Genomic DNA, 20,133 nt, shown 5'->3' with positions numbered 1-20,133 from the left:
TAGAGGATGGAATTTAGAAACCGGGATCTGGGTGTTTGAGTTCTCGGGTACTGGAGTGCTGTTGTTTCTGGGCCCTTTCAGCAGTCAGGTATGCACACGCACACACACACACACCCCACATACACACACACACCCCACACACACACACACACACACACACACACACACACACACACACACACACACACACACACACACACACACACACACACACACACACACACACACACACACACACACACACACACACACACACACACACACACACACACACACACACAGCTGTAACCACTTCTGCAGCTACCTGTGCACATTTATTATAGACCGTTTGTTCAGGGACTTTCCTGCTGGTCCAGTGGTTAAGACTCCGTACTGCCAGTGCAGGGCATGTAGGTTCGATCTCTGGTCAGGAACCAAGACCCCTTAAGCCCTGTGGTGCAGCCAAAAGAGGAAAAAAAAAAGAAAAGCAACAACCCCAAACCTGCCATTTTTGCAGAGTATATCCTACAGTTCTAGACGTCTCTTTTTCTTTTTCACTCTCTTCTGATAGTGAAAAATCTGGCTCCCCTTATTGACAATATAGTTCATGAATTGCATAATTTAGGTATTTATTCAGTGTACCCAGCCTCCCAGCCACATCAGCCGTCGCCGCCTCCCCGGTCCCCGGCCACCTTGTGTCCTTAGCTTCAGGATCCCACCGCCTCCACTTTGCCTGAAGGTCCCTGGCCTGTTTCCTGTCCCACGTTATTTCACGGCTTTTAAAGCCACCTTTTAAATACCATCTCCCAACTGGATATACTGGCTTGGACCTCTGCCCCAAATACCAGACTTCTGTTGAACTGGCTCCTCCATAACTTTGAAGTTCCCTGAAGACATTTCCACAGGATGCTTAAAACTGAACTCCCTCTCAGTCTTCCCCTGCCTCCCAGACCTGACCTTCCAGCTTGCCTGTCTCAGTCAGCGACAACTCAGCTCTCATCCTTCCAGCATCCAGAATGATTCCTGTGAAACTAGTCAAACTCCCCCGACCACACCCCCAACCTAAAACCCTCCCTTGGCTTCCTGTCTCACTCAGCCAAAAGCTCAAAGCCTCACAATGTCCCAGCCGGTCACCCCTCTGGCCCTTGGTCTGGCCATTTCTCTTCAGGCAGGCTGGCCTTCTCACTTCCCCTCATCTTGCCTCTGAGCTTTGTCTTGGCTCGATAGGCTTTTTCCCAGGATCCATGTGGCTTGCTCCTTGCCCCTTCACTCCTCTAGACCCAGATGTCACCTTCTCCAGGAGGCCTTCCCTGATTGCCTGATTTAAAATCGTAGTCCCCAACTCGCTTCTCCCTGTCACCGCCCCCCCCCAGCTTTATTTTCTTTTTTATAATTATTTTCATTTTTGGCTGCACTGGGTCTTTGCTGCTGCATGGACTTTTCTAGTTATGGCTAGTGAGGGCTACTTTCTGGCTGTGGTCCTTGGGCTTCTCAGTGTGGTGGCTTCTCGTTGCAGAGCATGGGTTCTAGGTTCACAGGCTCAGTACTTTTGGTTTCTGGGCTCTAGAGTACAGGCTCAGTAGCTGGGTGCATGGCCTTAGTCACTGCATGGCATGTGGCTGGACCAGGGATCGAATCTGTGTCTCCTGCATTGGCAGGCAGATTCTTTACCACTGAGCCACCAGGGAAGCCTAGCTTTATTTTCTTTATCACCCTCATCTCCACGTGGCATATTACGTTCTTTCTTTGTGTCTCTCACTGCCAACCTGAATACAAGCTTCCCTCCCCTCCTAGGTCAGGAACTTTTGTCTGTTTTGTTCACTGCTGTATTCCTAGCACCGGGAACAGTGCCTGGCAAATAGGCCAAAAACCTATTTGTTGTTAGTTGTAGAATACTTGTAAATACAGTCAGTTCTCATTATTTGTATAGTTATGTTGTACAGTCTCCATGAGAACCGAGCCATTGCTCCTAGGAGAAGCATAGGGTTGGGTTCCTTTGAGCCTCTGGTCAGTGTTTTTGTCAACTGATCAGTCCATAACGTTGTTTTATATGTGTTCTGTTTAAAGACACCATACTTAATATATACTGTTGATTCATTAGCATTCACTGCCAACCCACGCTAGCATGCATGTCTGAGCAACTCATATGGGACTCACTTAAGGGCAACTCACAGCCTTTCTGTGCTCAGGAACACTCAGCAGCACTTTAGCAACACCCCTGAGGGCCGTTTCCAATATCGAAATTACCAACAAAAGGCACAGAAATGTGAAAAACTTGGAGCTAGACAGACCACGAAAAGGACATGCGTTTACAGTATGAACTAAGGGTCACCTTGTTTGACCTCAACTGGAATATGCACGTTGAGGAACTCAAAATTTTTGTCACTCTGCATGTCTGCAAATGATTTAAAAACTGCTGCAAGTTTTGGTTTTGGGGGTTATATCTGCAGTGAATTTGCAGTTGTGGAATCTGCAGATGATGAGGCTGGACAGTGTTTGTTGAATGAATGAACACATTAACAAACTAACTCTGACAGAGTACGAGCTGCCAGGGTTTTCAGAGTTCTACCTGCAGAAGTAACAGTCATCTTTATCCTTTGTAGGGAGAAGTCATAAAATGGTATGTCTTTTTGATATCCTTCTGGGGAGAGCAGATTGGCCACAAGGTTAAGAAGATATGTGATTGGTAAGAAAAAGAAATATTTTATTTCCTTTATTTCTTCATTCTCAGTAACCTCTAGTTTTCCTTAGATAGGTCTCTGAAGAGTAACATAGTGGTTGCAGAGGCTGCTGGGCTTTGTTACATGATTTCTTTGCTGTAATGCAATGTTTTCAGACATTTAATTTGTCATCTGCCTTGCCAGTGTAATACTTAAGATAATTCGAAAGTAAACACCGTGTTTTTAACATTCCCAGATTTGATTTCTTTCTTGGGAATTAAGGCTCAAGATCAATTGGGGAAGGAATCCCGGTTTACTATTTGCTGCCTTTCTGTTGCTTTGAGCCACGCATCAGCATATGCTGTCATATCAGCATATCTGATCAGCAGAGGGCTCATCCTTTGTCCAGCCCTGCACAGTTAGCTTCTTTGCCCTGGGGAAGGGGGCCTGGCAAGTGGTGGAGAGGGTGGGCTCAGAGCGGCCCGCCTGCCAAATGAGGTGGTACAAGTAAAAGACTATCAGACCCCATGAACCTTCAAGAAACGCAGAGCAGTGTCGCAGCAAGAATCAGTCTGGGACTTAGTTTTGTCACTAGTGGGGAAATAAACAAGGCCACGCCAAAACTCAGAAGAATGGCCTTTTGTTTTCTTATACTCTGGGAAATTTTAGCTGGCCTTGCTTCTTGCTGGGGTAAGGGTGGGACTTGGTTATTTCCTTTGGATCAGTGTTCACCAGAGTTTGATACACAGTCACTGGTGTTATGAAAAGTAATTTTAGATGTTACATGGGCAGTGTAACTTGTTCTTACTTTAATAGATGTATATTTATTTTTATGTAGATGACAAAAACCATAGCCAACACATAAACCCCTGACTTCACAAATATCATTGCTTAAGATAAAGCTAGAGTAAGACCTTAGTTTTGATGGTCAGAGCGCAGAGAGAAATGGAAGCGTGGATTCAAATGCTGAAGCAGCGTGAGAGGCCTTGCAGCTTGGGAGGTGCGGCCCGGCCTCCTCTCTGACCTGGTGTCACACGGCCCCAGGGGATGTTTACTGTGAAAGTGAAAGAAAGTGAAAATGAAGTCGCTCAGTCCTGTCAGACTCTGCAACCCCATGGACTGTAGTCTCCTCCATCCAGGCAAGAGTATTAGAGTGGGTTGCCATTTCCTTCTCCAAGGAATCTTCCCGGCCCAGGGATTGAACCCAGGCCTCCTGCTTTGCAAGCAGACACTTTTACCGTCTGAGCCACCTCAGCACGTGTCAAGGGCAAGTGCCAGGAATCCAGAACTTCTTTCTCCCTTGATTTTCTTTTTTTATTTCAAGTTTTTTGTTAAAAAAAAAAAAAGGATTATAATTAGTTGCTTTACAATATTGTATTAATTTCAGCTATAAACCCTGCAAATCAGTCATATGTATGCATATATCTCCTCCCTCTGGAACCTTCCTCCCACTGCCTCATCCTGCCCCTCTCAGTCATCACAGAGCCCCGAGCTGAGCTCCCTGTGCTGTACGGCAGCTTCTCACTAGCTGGCTATTTCACACATGGTAGTGTGTATATCGGAGAAGGCAATGGCGCCCCACTCCAGTACTCTTGCCTGGAAAATCCCATGGACGGAAGAGCCTGGTAGGCTGCAGTCTATGGGGTCACTCAGAGTCAGACACGACTGAGCGACTTCACTTTCACTTTTCACTTTCATGCATTGGAGAAGGAAATGGCAACCCACTCCAGTATTCTTGCCTGGAGAATTCCAGGGACAGGGGAGCCTGGTAGGCTGCCATCTCAGGGGTTGCACAGAGTCGGACATGACTGAAGCAACTTAGCAGCAGCAGCAGCAGTGTGTATATGTCAACACTACTCTCTCAATTTGTCCCATCCTCTCCTTCCCTGTTGTGTCCACAAGCTGTCTCTACATCTGTGTCTCTTATTTCTCTCTCCTTTTTTTTTAAGGTAATTATTATATGTTCTTTGATTTATGTTATACACTCCCAGCTTAAGGGTCATGGTGAATTTAGAACATTGAAATTGGGAATGAGCTTTTAGGAATCATTGAGAGCAAAAATGGAATTTGGAGCCAAGAGAGAGTTGGCTAAATCTGTGGAATTCAGTGGACATTTGTCCAGTGTCCATCTGTAAGGCCTTAGCATGGCCAGGTGCCTATGTCTGCACCTTTTTCTCCCAGAGGGCTGCTTTTATTCTGGTTTGGAGGAAATATGCCCGGATGGTGTATTAAATTTAGCCCTAGTTTTCTACATAGCTTCTTGTAGTTCTGACGGCTGCGGCACTGTCTCGAATCCTGTCTTCTAGTTACCACTGCCACGTTTACCCCTACCCCAACACAGCCGAGGAGCGCAGAGAGATCCAGGAGGGACTGAATACCCGGATTCAAGATCTTTACACCGTGAGTGAACCAGAAACTTATCTCCTTATCTGAGGGCTTGTGAAACATTTACAAATCCATTTAGTTTCTTTTTTAATATGGAAAATTTTGGTTGTGGACAAATTAAGACGTTTTAGGGAGACTGGAATGTCACCTCCTTCCTCTTCGTGGGCGTTTCATTTTAGCAGCCTATTAGAATGATGGGGCTTTAAAAAAAAAAAAGAGTCTGATTATCTTTGATCTGCTGAAGTGTAATTCTTCATCAGATAGGATGAGTGAGCCCCATGTAAAGTGCTGGCTGTAATTTTACCAGCACTGTTTTAAGTCATCTTTCTGCTTAGGAGTTCACTCTGACCTATTTGAGTGAAAGAGGGTTTCTTGGCAGAATGGGATGGGAATTGGTGGCTCCTGGGGTTGACAGGAAGTGGGGTGAGGCTGGAGTGGGTAAGAACTAGGGACCTAGGTCTCTGGGCCCATCCAGGCCATCATGCTGCCCTGGGGACCACAACACCTCACTGTTCTGTGCCCTGGGCTCCTGTTCGGGAGAGGCAGCTCCAGGCCTGGAGGAGAAGGACTGAACTTCCTTAACTGTCCCCAGAGAGGCTGGTGCCTGGAATCCCCCCATCATCGAGGAGAGAGTACCCCTGGAGGAGGTCAGGTGCCCGGCAGATGCTCCGCTGAGATCCCGTGTTTGTCTTCACGCAGGTGCTTCACAAGACCGAGGACTATTTAAGGCAAGTGCTGTGTAAAGCCGCCGAGTCGGTCTACAGCCGCGTGATCCAGGTGAAGAAGATGAAAGCCATTTACCACATGCTGAACATGTGCAGCTTTGACGTGACCAACAAGTGCCTCATCGCCGAGGTCTGGTGTCCTGAGGCTGATTTGCACGAGCTGCGAAGGGCGCTGGAGGAGGGCTCGGTGAGGCGGCCCTCCCCTCCCCTCTCTCCCCTCCCCTCCCCTCTCTCCCCTCCCTTCCCTTCCCCTTTCTCCCCTCCTCTCCCCTCCTCTCCTCTCCCTGCTGGCCCTTTTCTGCCCAAGGTTGGAGTGTATCTCATCAAGCTCAGGGCGATGAGATAGATAGGAGAGGATACCATGTCGATGCTTTTGAACCAAAATTGCAGAGTCAATCACTGGAAGCTGTGTGCACATGCATTCTTTTCTCCTTAACTGAAGTTTAGTTGCTTTACAGTGTTTTCCTATATACGGCAGAGTCATTTGCACAGGCTTTTTAAAACCAATCTTTCATTTTATATTGGCATATAACCGATTAACAATGTTGTGATAGTTTCAGGTGGACAGCAAAAGGACTCAGCCATACCTGTACAGGTATCCACTCTCCCCCAAAGCCCCCTCCCGTCCAGGCTGCCACATAACATTGAGCAGAGTACCCTGTGCTGTACAGTAGGTCCTTGTTGGTTATCTATCTTCTAAATACAGCAGTTGCGGTGGCATTTTTAATTTGCTTGTTTGAGTAAGTAGTTCAGTGACATGTTTTATAAGTCAAAAAACTGTTATTAAAGAACCAGTGAAGGGACTTCCTCTTACCCAAAGCCTCAGTTTTGTTCAGTTCCCCTGCTCAAAGACAACCCTTGTTTTAGTTTATGTCTTTGGGTTTCTTAATCATAGATAAACAAATAGGAATACATAAAAGGGGAGAATTCCCTTCCTTCACAATAGACTATGTGCTATTTATACTTTTTTTTCTTTTAAGAAAACTTCCCTGTTTTTATAGCTATTTAATATCCTGCTGGAATGGATGTTACATGGTTTATGGATGCGAATACCACCAGCGCAGAGACTAACACTTGACCTTTGACAATTCAAACACGCACAGATTTGCCAGATACTGGGTAGATTCCCAGGATGGAATTGCTGGATCAGTTTTGCCAGATACTTGCCAGATGAATGCAACCAATTGTTGCATTTCCCCTATTTTGAGTGAGGGTGAATATCTTTCTTTCATTAAAAAAAAGAAAAATGTATTTATTTTATTTTTGGCTGTGCTGGATCTTTGTTGCTGCTCTCGGCCTTTCCCTAGCTGTGGCGAGTGGGGGCTACTCTCTAATTGTGGTGTGCTTCTCTAGTTGCAGAGCATGGGCTTAATTGCCCCGAGGCATGTGGTATCTTCCCAGACCAGGGGTCAAACCCAGGTCCCCTACATTGGTAGGTAGATTCTTAACCACTGGACCACCAGGGAAGTCCTGAATATCTTTTTGTATGTTTAAGAGCCTTTGAATTTTCACTTTCTGGTGAGCTCTCTGTTCACATGCTTTGCCCATTTCCCACTTGGGGCTTGGTCCTTTTCTTACTAATTTCCTTAGCTCATTGTCTGTGATACGAGAACAAATGTTCTCCCCCGTTCTGTCACTTGTCTTATGGTGTCTCTTTCTGTTTGTTTGCTTTGGTCCTGCAGAAGTTTTTGGTTAAATATACTTCCATGTATTCAACTTGGTTGAACCTATTAATCTCAGTTCCTGTGGTCTCTGAACTTTGCTGCTGCTGCTAAGTCTCTTCAATCGTGTCCGACTCATTTCCTTCTCCATTAAACCATGTGCCGCTGCTGCTGCTGTTAAGTCGCTTCAGTCGTGTCCGACTCTGTGTGACCCCATACTCGGCAGCCCACCAGGCTCCCCCGTCCCTGGAATTCTCCAGGCAAGAGTACTGGAGTGGGGTGCTGTTGCCTTCTTCCCTGAACTTTGAATCATAGGTTATTCTCACTTTAGGACTATGGGCTCAGTCTCCCGTGTTCCTGTGTGAGTTTTTTTTAACTGGGGTATAGGTGTTTTACAATGTTGTGTTAGTTTCTGCTATACAAGAGTTTTTCTGTATCAAAACTTAGTTCTTTACTGAAAATAATAGGTTTACGTACTTCAATAGACAAAGAAACGTGTTTTTTTATGAGCTTTTGGTTAATCACCTTGTTTCTTCACATAATTCTGTGATGGTACAAAAACATCAAAATAATGATGGCATAAAAATAGTTATTTTGGAGTATGGGGCATCTGTTGTATTTATTTAAAGATCTAGATGATTCTTATTTATTGAGGTAGCATCAGTTTTGAGAGACATGACTGGTACTCTAGTGCATATGTGTGTATATAAGTAGCCCCAGGGTCGCCAATATAAAACTGGAATTTAGTGGTTTATCTCCTAAAAATGTTCAAGAGAAATTTAGAGACAGCTGCAATATTACCTAATAAAAGTGAAATATAGGGAAGAATAAATCAGAATGTCAATATGGCAACATTTTGTTTTATTTCTGTTACACTCATCACTGCCCACTTCCACCACTCAGGCTTGCTAGATTCTTCCTTCTGTAAGACCGCAGCCCCCAGGCGCACCCTCCCTGCCCATCCCGGGAGGCTCCCCCAGTTCCTCCTGTCACTCCTGGCGTACTTGGACCTCCTGGCGGGTGGTGATCAGTACTTCCCCACGTGGCCCTGCACAGGGCCTCGTCATAGCAGGCCACCAAGATCTGTTGAAAGAGCTCTTGGGTGGTAACTTTTTCTTTTTTTCTTTTTTTCATGTGAAAGAGAGAGAGCGGTGGTACGATCCCCTCATTCATGAACACAATCCCAACAAAAGAAACTCCCCCAACCCTGATCCGCACCAACAAATTCACCGAGGGCTTTCAGAACATTGTGGATGCCTACGGGGTCGGGAGCTACCAAGAGGTGAACCCAGGTCGGAAGCCTGCATTTGCTAGTCTTTATATTTTATACATTCTGTGCATCACTGCTGCTTTTTTCCCCCTATGAGAATGTAACAGACATTTGGAAAAATAGGCTCACTAGTAGCTGTTTTGTTATTTAGTATAAGCTGTTTATTTTATTTTGAACATGCCTGGTGGCATGTGGAATCATACTTCCCCAGCCCGGGATTAAACCCGTGCCCCTGCATTGGAAGCATGCAGTCTTAATCACTGGACCACCAGGGAAGTCCCTGAAGTGTTCTTTTTAACCTGTCAATTCTCTCTTGAGAATTTGGGAGAAAGTCAAGATCATTATATTCGGTCGTGTTTGCATTAACTAGAAATTTCTGCCTCTGCTGCCAATCAGAAATCTCTTGCTTTTCCTGCAGCTCTCTTCACCATCATCACTTTCCCCTTTTTATTTGCCGTGATGTTTGGAGACTTTGGACATGGTTTTGTGATGTTCTTATTTGCCCTCCTGTTGGTGTTAAACGAAAATCATCCCAGACTAAATCAGTCACAAGAGGTAAAAATTTAAAAATGTTTCATTTTTGGCAATAACCGTAACCCACCTGACTGAGACCTAGGTGGGGTGGGTCTTCATTCTTGTGTGATGGGAAGTTCTGTGCCATGAACTTGATTTTTATTTATACATATATATTTTTAAAGTGTTTATTTATTTGGCTGTGTTGGATCTTAGTTGCAGCATGTGGGATCGAGTTCCCTGACCAGGGATCAAACTCGGGTCCCCTGCACTAGGAGTGCAAAGTCTTAGCCACTGGACTGCCAGGGAAGTCCCCATGAGCTTGACTGTGAGCAGTCTGGAGAGGAGCGGAACTTCAGCTCCTGTTCCCCGTGGTCCTGTCTCACTCACCGAACTTCGCTCCCCACAGATCATGCGGATGTTCTTCAATGGTCGCTATATCCTCCTGCTGATGGGGCTGTTCTCAGTGTACACGGGCCTCATCTACAACGACTGCTTTTCCAAGTCAGTAAACCTGTTCGGCTCCAGGTGGAATGTGTCTGCCATGTACAGCTCCAGTCACAGCCCAGAGGAGCAGAGGAAGATGGTTCTTTGGAAGTGAGTGTCTGCCCAGCGGCCAGATGGTGTCTAAGGTGGAGGGCGTCACTCTGAGGCTCCCTCGCCATCACAGGAGGCCCTCACCCCTCTTTTGTGTTACAGTGACAGCATCATCAGGCACCACAGCGTGTTGCAGTTGGATCCCAGTGTTCCCGGAGTGTTCCGCGGCCCTTACCCTTTCGGCATTGATCCTGTGAGTATACTCCTCCCCTTAATATCTCAAGTTTCTTGCTGCTGCTGCTGCTGCTAAGTCTCTTCAGTCGTGTCCGACTCTGTGCGACCCCATAGACGGCAGCCCACCAGGCTCTGCCATCCCTGGGATTCTCCAGGCAGGAACACTGGAGTGGGTTGCCATTTCCTTCTCCAATGCATGAAAGTGAAAAGTGAAAGTGAAGTTGCTCAGTCGTGTGCAACTTCTAGCAACCCCGTGGACTATAGCCTACCAGGCTTCTCCGTCTATGGGATTTTCCAGGCAAGAGTACTGGAGTGGGGTGCCATTGCCTTCTCCACAAGTTTCTTGCTAGTACCACCTAATTTTTCAATGAAAAATGTTTTTAGTTTTGACCACTCTGTGTGGCTTATTCCCTTAGGAACTAAGGTCAGGGCCTTAGTTCCCTGACCAGGGATGCAGCACTTGCCCTTAGCAGTAGGACCTCAGAGCCCTGATCACTGGACCATCAGGAATTCCCAGGATCACCTCGTTTGAACTGTCACAGAGGTTTCACAGACGGTTGAGCACGGTTCAGGTGGTTTTACCTGAGGGGCTGGTTCTCGGGGGTTTCTGTCTGGATGACAGAGGCTCACCGGGTATTCCGAGTCAGGCTGGTGTGCAGATGAAGCTGACAGTCCATTTGAGAAGCAGGATCAGTGCCTGAGTACAAGTCCACGGAGAGCTGGGTTACAGTCTGTCCTACTCCCTGACCCCCTTGATTCTAGTAAAAAGTGCCACGAAACGTGCTGCTGCTTCCATTTCTTCTTTGTGCACGTTAATTATTTTTTTATCTTTTGTTTTAGAAAGAAATAGTGTGGGATTCTAGAATGGGAAAGGGAGCTTAAGCTTATCATGGTGCTTATTGAGGTGGTTGTTTGAAAGGGGAAAAGTGTGGGGAGAAGGAAAGAGAGGCAGTGGCTCTGGGGCTGGGGCTGTCCCACCTGCCCGCCCCGCCATGGGGCTCGGCAGGCGGCTGCTTCTGAGGCCCAGGCAGCGTCTCTCTAGACTCAGGGTTCTTCTCGAGGAATCTCAGCCTTAAGAGAAGAGCTTAGAAACCACCTCAAGGGACTTCCTTGGTGGTCCAGTGTCTCAGACTCTGCCATCCTGATGCAGGGGACCTGGGTTCAATCCCTGACCCGGGAACTAGATCTCGCCTGCCACAGCTGAGTTCACAGCCGCGAGTACAGAGCCTGCATGCTGCAGCTAGAACTGGGCGCAGCCAAGTGAATAAAGCCGCATCAGAATCGGTTTGGAGGGAGGTGATACAGTAATGAAAAAACCCACTGATAGAAGTCTATCATCCCCTTATCTGAGCTCTCCAAGGGACGCTCTCTCCTAATTGTTTATTCTTGTCTCTAAACATAATGTACATAATTGAATATTGTTGCTTCAAGTCTTAATATGATAGGAAACTTGAAAAAGCTTGACCACGGTTGCCTTAGGGAATAGCACTTACATCCTAAGGCAGTTGAAGGAAGTTAAGTTTTCTTTTTTGCTGTTTCGTTTTGTCTTTAGATTTGGAACTTAGCCACCAATCGTCTCACTTTTCTAAACTCTTTCAAAATGAAGATGTCTGTGATTTTAGGGATTACTCACATGACTTTTGGAGTCATTCTGGGAATATTTAACCACTTGTAAGTACAGATTTTTTTTTAAACCAATATTTATAAGCCACGTTTTTGGTACTAATATTTCTTAAACTTTGCTTATTGATAGATTGCCTAGATCTTAAAGGCAGCCAGTATGGGGGTATGTTGTATTCATATGATCCTGTTTTGATGATCAGTTTTTTGGCAGCTTCTTTGATTCAGCAAATATTTGTTGAGCATATAGACTGTGCCTGGCACTGTTAGGGGTTGAACAGTGAGATCAGAAAAAAGTTTTCACCCTCATGGAGTTTATGTTCAAGTGAGGGAGACATGCAGCATGTTCATTCACATTTATTTCCAGAGGTGATTTTTGTCATATTCTTTTTGGTTTTATAAATCAAAAACTTTTGGTTTGTTTCTTACAGCTGGTATATTAGAAGTAAGAGATGATGTCTTTTTTCTTCTAATTGAATCTGAAAGGGAAAGACTAGTCTTCTCTCCTGTCCTCACATCTTTTTGTGATTATATCTGGGTCATAACACAGATGATGTGATTCTGAGATGGGCTTTGTCATGGAGAATTTAAGATTAATTTACTCTTTACTTTTTATCTTAGTACAGCTGCCTGCTGCCGCTAAGACCTGGTGCAACCAAATAAATAAATGTTAAAACATTTGTTCATGGGTTAATCAATTCTGTTTTTTGCCCCAGGCATTTCAGGAAGAAGTTCAATATTTGTCTGGTTTCCATACCAGAACTGCTCTTCATGCTCTGCATCTTTGGATACCTTATATTTATGATCATCTATAAGTGGCTGGTTTATTCAGCTGAAACCTCCAGAACTGCTCCTAGCATTCTGATTGAATTTATTAGCATGTTTTTGTTCCTGGCTAGTGACACAGGTGGTCTTTACCCAGGGCAGGTAAACAATATTTTTTTTTTTCTTCCCCCATTCTTAGGGACTCAAGGGAAGTCCTTATGAGAACCTTTTTGTTTCGATCAGTAGAATGATTAAAGGTGATTCCCATGGCCTCCCAGGCACTGAGCGGCTTTCTGTTTCTCTCTGTTATCACAGGGGCGTGTCATTCTGCCAGGAGTGCTGTCTCTGGGGCTCTGGTCAGACTGTAATCCAAACTTGCTGCCACTCCTTAGCTGTCAAAAGTGGTGGGGAAAGAATGTGTTAGGGAGGGTTCCCGAGTACTGCTCATCCATCTGTCTTTCCAGTTTTTTCTTTTCTTTTCTTTTTCCAGTTTTTTTCTTTTTGAATACTTTGATTGATTTATTTATATTTAAATAATACCACTGAGCCACCAGGGGAAGCCCCTCCAGTTTCTTTAAAATCAGTTTCTGATTCAGCCAGGCTTTCAGAGCACTGGCAGTTGGACTATGGCACATGGTTCTCTCCAGAAATGACTTTTCTATATAGATGCACATTTGTGTGATGCCACCCATATCAGCTATGAGTTTAAGAAACAAAAGGTAGAGACCCTCTGACAAATATAATGTAGCTTGCATTTACTTTACGTTCTTGCTGATAGACATTCTACTTGGTTGTCACTGGTTTCAGCGTCCCAGTGACACTTGGTAGGTCTTTGCGTGTTAACCGGCTTCCTCCCCGTCTGCACCAACAGGAGCATGTCCAGAGGCTGCTGCTGCTCATCACCGTGTTGTCAGTCCCCGTGCTTTTCTTGGGAAAACCACTCTTTCTGCTGTGGCTGCACAGGGGGCGCAGTTGTTTTGGGGTTGGCAGGGTAAGTGTGAGCTCGGATGCACTTTCGTCGATGGTGAGCAAAGTCTGTTTTTAGCTGTGAAAAGTTTTGTAAGGAAAACACCTTCCGGGAATTCCAGTGGCTAAGACTCCACGCTTCCTCTGCTGCGGGCATTGGTTCAATCCCCAGTCAGGGAACTAAGGTCCTGCTTGCTGTGCAGTGCAGCCAAAGAAATAAATAGATTTGGAAAAAAACAAAACACCTTCCATGGGATCCAGGCTTTGATTTAAAAGCTAAAGCTTCCCTCACTGAGCACTCTGGTGTTGGCTGTTCTGCAAACGTGTGGTGCCAGGAACCTGCACATCTGGGCGTGGGAAACTGGTCCCCCTTTAATGAACCCCAAACATAGCAGGAGCTTGCACTGAAATCTTTCAGTGATGCTGGTCATAACTAAAGTGTTTTTCTTCCTTATTCTTGCCTCTTCATTTTTTAAGGTGCTTTTTTAAGTACCATAATTAAAGGAAATTTGGAAAATACAGAAAATAGTGCCTTGAAGTTTTCCTATACAGTTATAAACAGTGTTAACCATTTGTTGAGTTTCTTTTCAGACTGTTTTCTTGTTTGTCTATATTTCTTTTTTTAAAAAATTCTGGGGCTGGGGTGGGGGAAATATTGTGGTAAAATACACGTGGTGTAAATTTTCCATCGTAACCGTTTCAGGCGCACAGTTCAGTGTGCACCCCAAGTACACACTGGCATTAAGTATTTCACACTGTGCATCCGCCTCCCACCCATCTCCAGAACTCTTCCATCTTCCTAAACTGAGACTTCATATCCATGAACACTAATTCCCCATTTCCTCTCCCCAGCCCTTGGCAACTACCCTTCTACTTTATGTGTGTATGAATTTGACTGCTTTAGGTATCTCATACAAGTGGATTCAGGTAATATTCTCCTTTTATTTTGGCATAGTGTCCTCAAGATTGATCCCTGTGTAACCTGTGTCTGAATTTCCTTCCTGGGAATTCCCTGGCGGTCCAGTAGTTGGGACTCTGTGCTCACTGCTGAGACTTGCCTTGGTACAATTCCTGGATGAGGAACTAAGATCCCACAAGCTATGTGGTACCAAAAAATAAAAAAGGAAGAGAAAGAATTTCCTTCCTTTTTTCCCCCCACTTTTTGACTCCATAGTATGTGGGATCTTTGTTCCCTGACCAGGGATTGAACCTGTACCCCTTGCATTGGAAGATGGAGTCTTAACCACCAGACCACCACGGAGGACCCTTCCTTTTTAAGGCTGAATAATATTCCATCATGTGACTACATTTTGCTTCTCGGTTCATCCATGAATGGGCACTTGAGTTGCTTTCACCTTTTAGCTGTTGTGAACAGTGCTGCTCTGAATGTGGGCATATAAATATCTGTTGGAGTCTTTAGCTTTCGGTTCTTTTGGGTATATGCTAGAAATGATCATTCTTTATTTAATGCTTTGGGGAGCCACTGAACTGTTCCACAGTGGCTACACCATTTTATGTTCCCATCAGCAATGCACAGGAGTTCCTCCACACCATAATCAATGCTTACTTATGCTCTTGTTTTTTTTTTACAACAGCCATCCTAGTGGGTATAATATGCTCGTTTTCTTTTAAAGGGCTTTTTATTCCTGAAGAGCTGAATCTTTAACAGAGTCGAAGGGGTTCTAACTTTGATGTTGTCACAACCTTGCAATTTTAAAGGCACTGACTCTGTTTTCTTTGGTTGTTTTTAGAGTGGCTACACACTTGTAAGGAAAGATAGCGAGGAAGAAGTTTCTTTGCTGGGAGGCCAAGACATAGAAGAGGGGAACAACCAAATGGAAGATGGATGTAGAGAAGTGACGTGTGAAGAGGTAACCTTTTCAGTTACTGTTGTTGATGTGAGGAGCCAGGCTTGCACAGAGATGATCGTCACAACGAGAGTGATAACAATCACTTTTTTTTTTTTTAATTTTTACTAGTCTAATTGACTTACCATCGTTAATTTCAGGTGTATGGCAAAGTGAATCAGTTATACATACACATACCAGTTCGGTTCAGTTGCTCAGTTTTGTCTGACTCTTTGCGACCACATGGACTGCAGGACGCCAGGCTTCCCTGTCCATCACCAACTCCCAGAGTTGCTCAAACTCGTGTCCATCGAGTCAGTGATGCCATCCAACCTCTTGTCCTCTGCTGTCCCCTTCTCCTCCTGCCTTCAAGCTTTCCTAGCATCAGGGTCTTTTCCATTGAGTCAGCTCTTTGTATCAGGTGGCCAAAATATTGGAGCTTCAGCTTCAGCATCAGTCTTTCCAATGAATATTCAGGACTGATTTCCTTTAGGATTGACTGGTTTGATCTCCTTGCAGTCCAAGGACTCTCAAAAGTCTTCTCAAACACCACAGTTCAAAAGCATTAATTCTTTGGTGCTCAGCTTCCTTTATATGTATCCATTTAGATTCTTTTCCCGTATAGGTCATCACAGAGTACTGAGTAGAGTTCCCTGTGGTATACAGGAGGTCCTTATTAGTTGTCTGTTTTGTATATAGTAGTGTGTATATGTCAATCCCAATATCCCAGTTTATCCCTTCCCTCACTGTCCCTTGGTAACCATACATTTATTTCCTCTATCTGTGACTCTGTTTCTATTCATTGATAGTAATCATCTTAAACATCAAAACTCAAAGCAAAACAACCGTTCCTCAAAGCTTTCCAAATACTATTCTCTTCATAGAATTGTCATCATAAGGATTTGGGGTTAACATTTTGTGGTTCTCAGTCTTACAATGGGATTTATAGTGTTATCATCACAAGTTGTGATATTAAATGACTTAAGGTGCTGTGAACATTACTTTCAGAAGATTCTCATCTCCATGAGAACTTCTCCATAGTTGTAAGAAAGAGACCCTGTTCACACTGGCTTCAGGGGGATTCTGCTGGTGCAGGTCAGGATGTGGGGAGAGTGGGCCTCAGGCTGGTGAGGCTCTGGATTCCAATCCCAGCAAGTCTGGCTTGGGTTTTCTTCTTAAGTTTGCTTCACATTCTGAAGCCAGTTGGCCCCACGATGTGGGAACTGTAGCCACAATGTGCACTGGGCTCATTTTCTTCAGTCTTTCAATCAGAGAAAACCACTCTTAGCATGAGGAAGAATCCTAAGGAAGTGCTGTGATCGGCCTGGCTGGCGTCACTCGCCATCCCCAAACCAGTGACTGCTGTAGTTGTCTGCATGGGCTGCCACAACCACACTCTGGGGCTTGAACTGAAGAAATTTCTTTCTCACGGTTTTGGAGGCCAGATGTCCAAGGTCAAGGTGTTGGCAGGGTCAGTTTCTCCTGGGGCTTCTCTCTGTGGCTGTGTCCCCACATGGCCTTACTGCTGTGCATGCATCTCCTGTTGTCTCTTCTTATAAAGACATCAGTCCTACTGGATCAGGCCCCAACCTTATGACCTCATTTAACCCTAATTACCTCCTTAAAGGCCCCATCTCCAAACATACTCATACTGGGGATTAGGGCTTCAACGTACGACTTTAGGAGGGGGCACATTTTAGCTAATAACGACTGGCTATGGATCCAGGGTGAGATGGGAGAAGAAGCGTTCCCTCCCAAGGAAGGGAAGCCCAGTCCTGGCGGACAGAACCAGCATGTCTGCTGCTCTCATCTACTTTATTTTCTTGGAAACTTTTTTGGTTGTTCAATGAGGACTAAACAAGATATCTTACAGTCAGCCTTTTGTAATTATTAAGTAATTTAGTGCTTTAATTTGAGACAGTTAATAATTAACTTTCTAAGGTCATAAAAAAACAAAAAGCAGACCTGGAAGAATGTGAGAGGCGTCTTCCCCAGTGTTCTACAGTCTTTTCACTGTTAGGGAGAAACTATAAGTTTCTCGTTCTCAGACTCGTATTAAGATGCTCTTATCCGTTAAACACACGTACATTCACAGTCTTCTACTCTTGTAGTTGGTGGATGTCTGGTTTTTCATGGTACGTTTTATAATTACTAAGAGTAGCTCAAGAACCTCATTGGGCTGTCTGAGGGCCATGGTGGTTGTGGCCTCAGAGTCCGGAGTTCTGGTCAAGTGCCTCCAGCTCACCTGTGGGGTCAATCCTGGGGACGGGAGTGGGAGCTCCGTAGATCGAAAGCTGGGTAGTGGCAGAGCTGTGAGCAGAACTGGGATCTCGTGGCTCCGTGCCCCTCACGCTCTAGCACGTCCTCAGCAGCGTTCCAGAAGCCAGGCCTGTCACCGTCGTGCATGTCGTGTACAGAATCTAACCAGGTTGTGTCATCTCTCGTAGTTTGATTTTGGAGAAATATTAATGACCCAAATAATTCATTCCATCGAGTACTGTCTGGGATGCATCTCTAACACTGCTTCGTACCTGAGGCTCTGGGCACTCAGTTTGGCTCACGCACGTAAGTTTCTGGTTTGACCTGCAGTTCCCAAACTCTGGGCCAAGACACCCTTCAGCACCTCAGTTAACTCATGCGGGCACTGTGGGACACTAAAAATTTTGATGGAAAGGGCACTGTCTACGATAGAATGGGGACTGTTAGGTTGTTTGGACTTGACTACTTACTGCCCTGGTCTCCTGGGTATTTCTTTTGACTTCAGGGTGCTGTGAAAAAAATCACTGGGACACAAGTTGTTTTCAGGACCGAGAAGGCTTAGGAACCTCTGGCATAAGCATTTTACTCCCTCTGTTCTGACCATTATTATTTTTGTTTTTACTGTTATTTTAATTCAGCCCTGCCTCACCAAGTGTGATGGTCTAGTTATGTCAAGCAAGTCCTGAAACAATGCTGATGAATAGTTTTGATTACAGATAGTCCTCTTTTTGCATGCTCTGGTGATGCATGGATTTCAGTTACCTCCATTTACTTAAGTCTCTCCAGCTGCCCCAAAACACGGTTGAAATTTCAGTTTCTACAATAAAATCTGAGTATATGGGTACAAAGCGCAGGCTTCACTGCTGGCCTTTTAGCCTACAAGTCACTATGTAAATAATACACAGCACATCATGACCAGAGACCAGCGACATCACTTCTTCAGAGCCTGTTGTGGTTGGTCCCTGTGCTTTTTCATTTCCTCATGCATTTATAAACAAGAATAAGAGAGTGTTTTCATGTTCTGATAATTTGGAAAGGTCCCAGAGCAACTGTCATTTTCCCCGTTGGTCCCTGAACCTGCTTCTCAGTTCATGCCCAGACAGCAAAGTGCGTGGTGGGCTTGCCTCCTTGTAGGCCAGTGGTAAACTTACCTGGCATTTAAAAGTGGATCCGTGAACTGAGGGAATTGGCCAACAAAGATGAAAAAATGCACCAAAGAAACAAACGGTGATATGTTGGAAGTGAAACGCAAACGGAATGTAACAGGAGTTTAGGAGAAAGAACTGACGTGGGGGTGTGACACTGCTGCTGTTCGAGAGGTGAAATTTATAGCCAGAGGAACTTAGTAATGTACGGAAGATGCTGGTGTCCCAGAAGTGATGCTGCCGAAGCTCCAGGAAGTAGTTCAGGACTTGGAAGGTGCAAAGGACACTGTAGAAGCTGATTCCAACTTGGAAAAGAGTAGGACAGCTTGCTAGGTATTAGGGAGAAGGCTTGCTCTGTGTCCAGGTGCCTGGCTCTCCCAGGTCACATGAGAAGAAGGCTGTTCAAATCACCCTTGATAAGTTCTTACCAAACCCACCAAACAATTTAATACTCAGTATTTCTAATGTTTAAAAGATAGATTCGCTCTTTTTTTCATTTCCTTGTGCATTTATAACCAAGAATAAGAGAGTGTTTTAATGTTTTGACAGTCATTTTGAAAGGTCCTGGAACAACTGTCATTTTCTCCATTGACCATTAAGGATGCTTTCGCTGGTCACTGTTCTGCCCCTGCTCTGTTGTGCAAAGACTATCTGTACTTTTGAAAATCACTAGGTGATAGAGGTGTTCTTTTGCTGGTTGGCACACTGATATTTTTATAAGCATAGCCGCAAGTTGAGACTTTTCTGGTTGGAGGGGGCGCTGTGGTCCACCATCTTCTATTGCAGAGGAGGAGACTAAGGCCCAGTGAGGTTCGGTGCTGGCGCTGGATCACCTGCCTGACCAGTTAGTGGCCGAGTCAGGACTGATGCCCAGCTTCCCACTGCCTGATCCAAGGCTGCACTGGGACCGAGCCAACCAGACCCCCATCTGGATCAAGATCTCTCCTTGGCAGGCAGGCAGACCTCTGATTTCTCTGGAATGTCAGGTCATCCTCCACATTTGAGATGATCAGGTTGCTCACGTAACTTTTATGTGAAGAGCAGATTATATCTTTTACGGGTGTATATTTATTTTAGAGATAACAATTCAAAATTTCTCAGAAGGAAACTCAGTCTAGCTGGCTAATGGAAGTGACTCACTGAAGGTCAACAGAGGTTAACTCTGCAAAATGCTTCCCACGCAGAGTTGTCTGAGGTCCTGTGGGCCATGCTGATGCACGTCGGCCTCCGGGTAGACACAGCCTACGGGGTCTTGGTGCTGCTCCCAGTGATCGCTTTCTTTGCAGTATTGACGATTTTCATCCTTTTGATCATGGAAGGGCTTTCTGCATTTCTTCACGCCATCCGCCTCCACTGGTGAGCTTGGAATTGAGCTTCAGAACTGATATTTAAGACAGTAACCCCCCCCCCAATATACATACACGTAGAACATTTCCAGTAATATGTATGTGTACCTACATTATTTAGGCTAGTTCTTTCCTTGCCAGTATTGAGATCTGTATTCTGATCCCCTGAGTTAAAATTCTATTTTGTTTCTGAGGTATTGTCCCTGACATGTAAAAAGCAA

The 20,133-nt window shown here is 45.0% G+C and overlaps 1 protein-coding gene across 1 annotated transcript in view; it reads left to right on the top strand.

The window, feature by feature from the left end:
- Positions 1 to 20,133, top strand: part of ATP6V0A2 (ATPase H+ transporting V0 subunit a2) — a 40,689-nt gene that overhangs the window by 17,142 nt on the left and 3,414 nt on the right. The window contains exons 7-19 of the mRNA XM_061384572.1: positions 2,583 to 2,665; positions 4,946 to 5,039; positions 5,724 to 5,936; positions 8,552 to 8,702; positions 9,099 to 9,235; positions 9,603 to 9,790; positions 9,893 to 9,983; positions 11,517 to 11,635; positions 12,301 to 12,511; positions 13,221 to 13,340; positions 15,067 to 15,186; positions 17,610 to 17,727; positions 19,751 to 19,922. Of these exons, the coding sequence (XP_061240556.1) occupies positions 2,583 to 2,665; positions 4,946 to 5,039; positions 5,724 to 5,936; positions 8,552 to 8,702; positions 9,099 to 9,235; positions 9,603 to 9,790; positions 9,893 to 9,983; positions 11,517 to 11,635; positions 12,301 to 12,511; positions 13,221 to 13,340; positions 15,067 to 15,186; positions 17,610 to 17,727; positions 19,751 to 19,922 (1,817 nt within the window). The remainder of the gene's footprint in view (positions 1 to 2,582; positions 2,666 to 4,945; positions 5,040 to 5,723; positions 5,937 to 8,551; positions 8,703 to 9,098; positions 9,236 to 9,602; positions 9,791 to 9,892; positions 9,984 to 11,516; positions 11,636 to 12,300; positions 12,512 to 13,220; positions 13,341 to 15,066; positions 15,187 to 17,609; positions 17,728 to 19,750; positions 19,923 to 20,133) is intronic.

The sequence above is a fragment of the Bos javanicus genome, chromosome 17 (genome assembly GCF_032452875.1).
Source record: "Bos javanicus breed banteng chromosome 17, ARS-OSU_banteng_1.0, whole genome shotgun sequence".
Taxonomy (NCBI): domain Eukaryota; kingdom Metazoa; phylum Chordata; class Mammalia; order Artiodactyla; family Bovidae; genus Bos; species Bos javanicus.
This window is presented reverse-complemented; position numbering and strand designations above follow the sequence as displayed.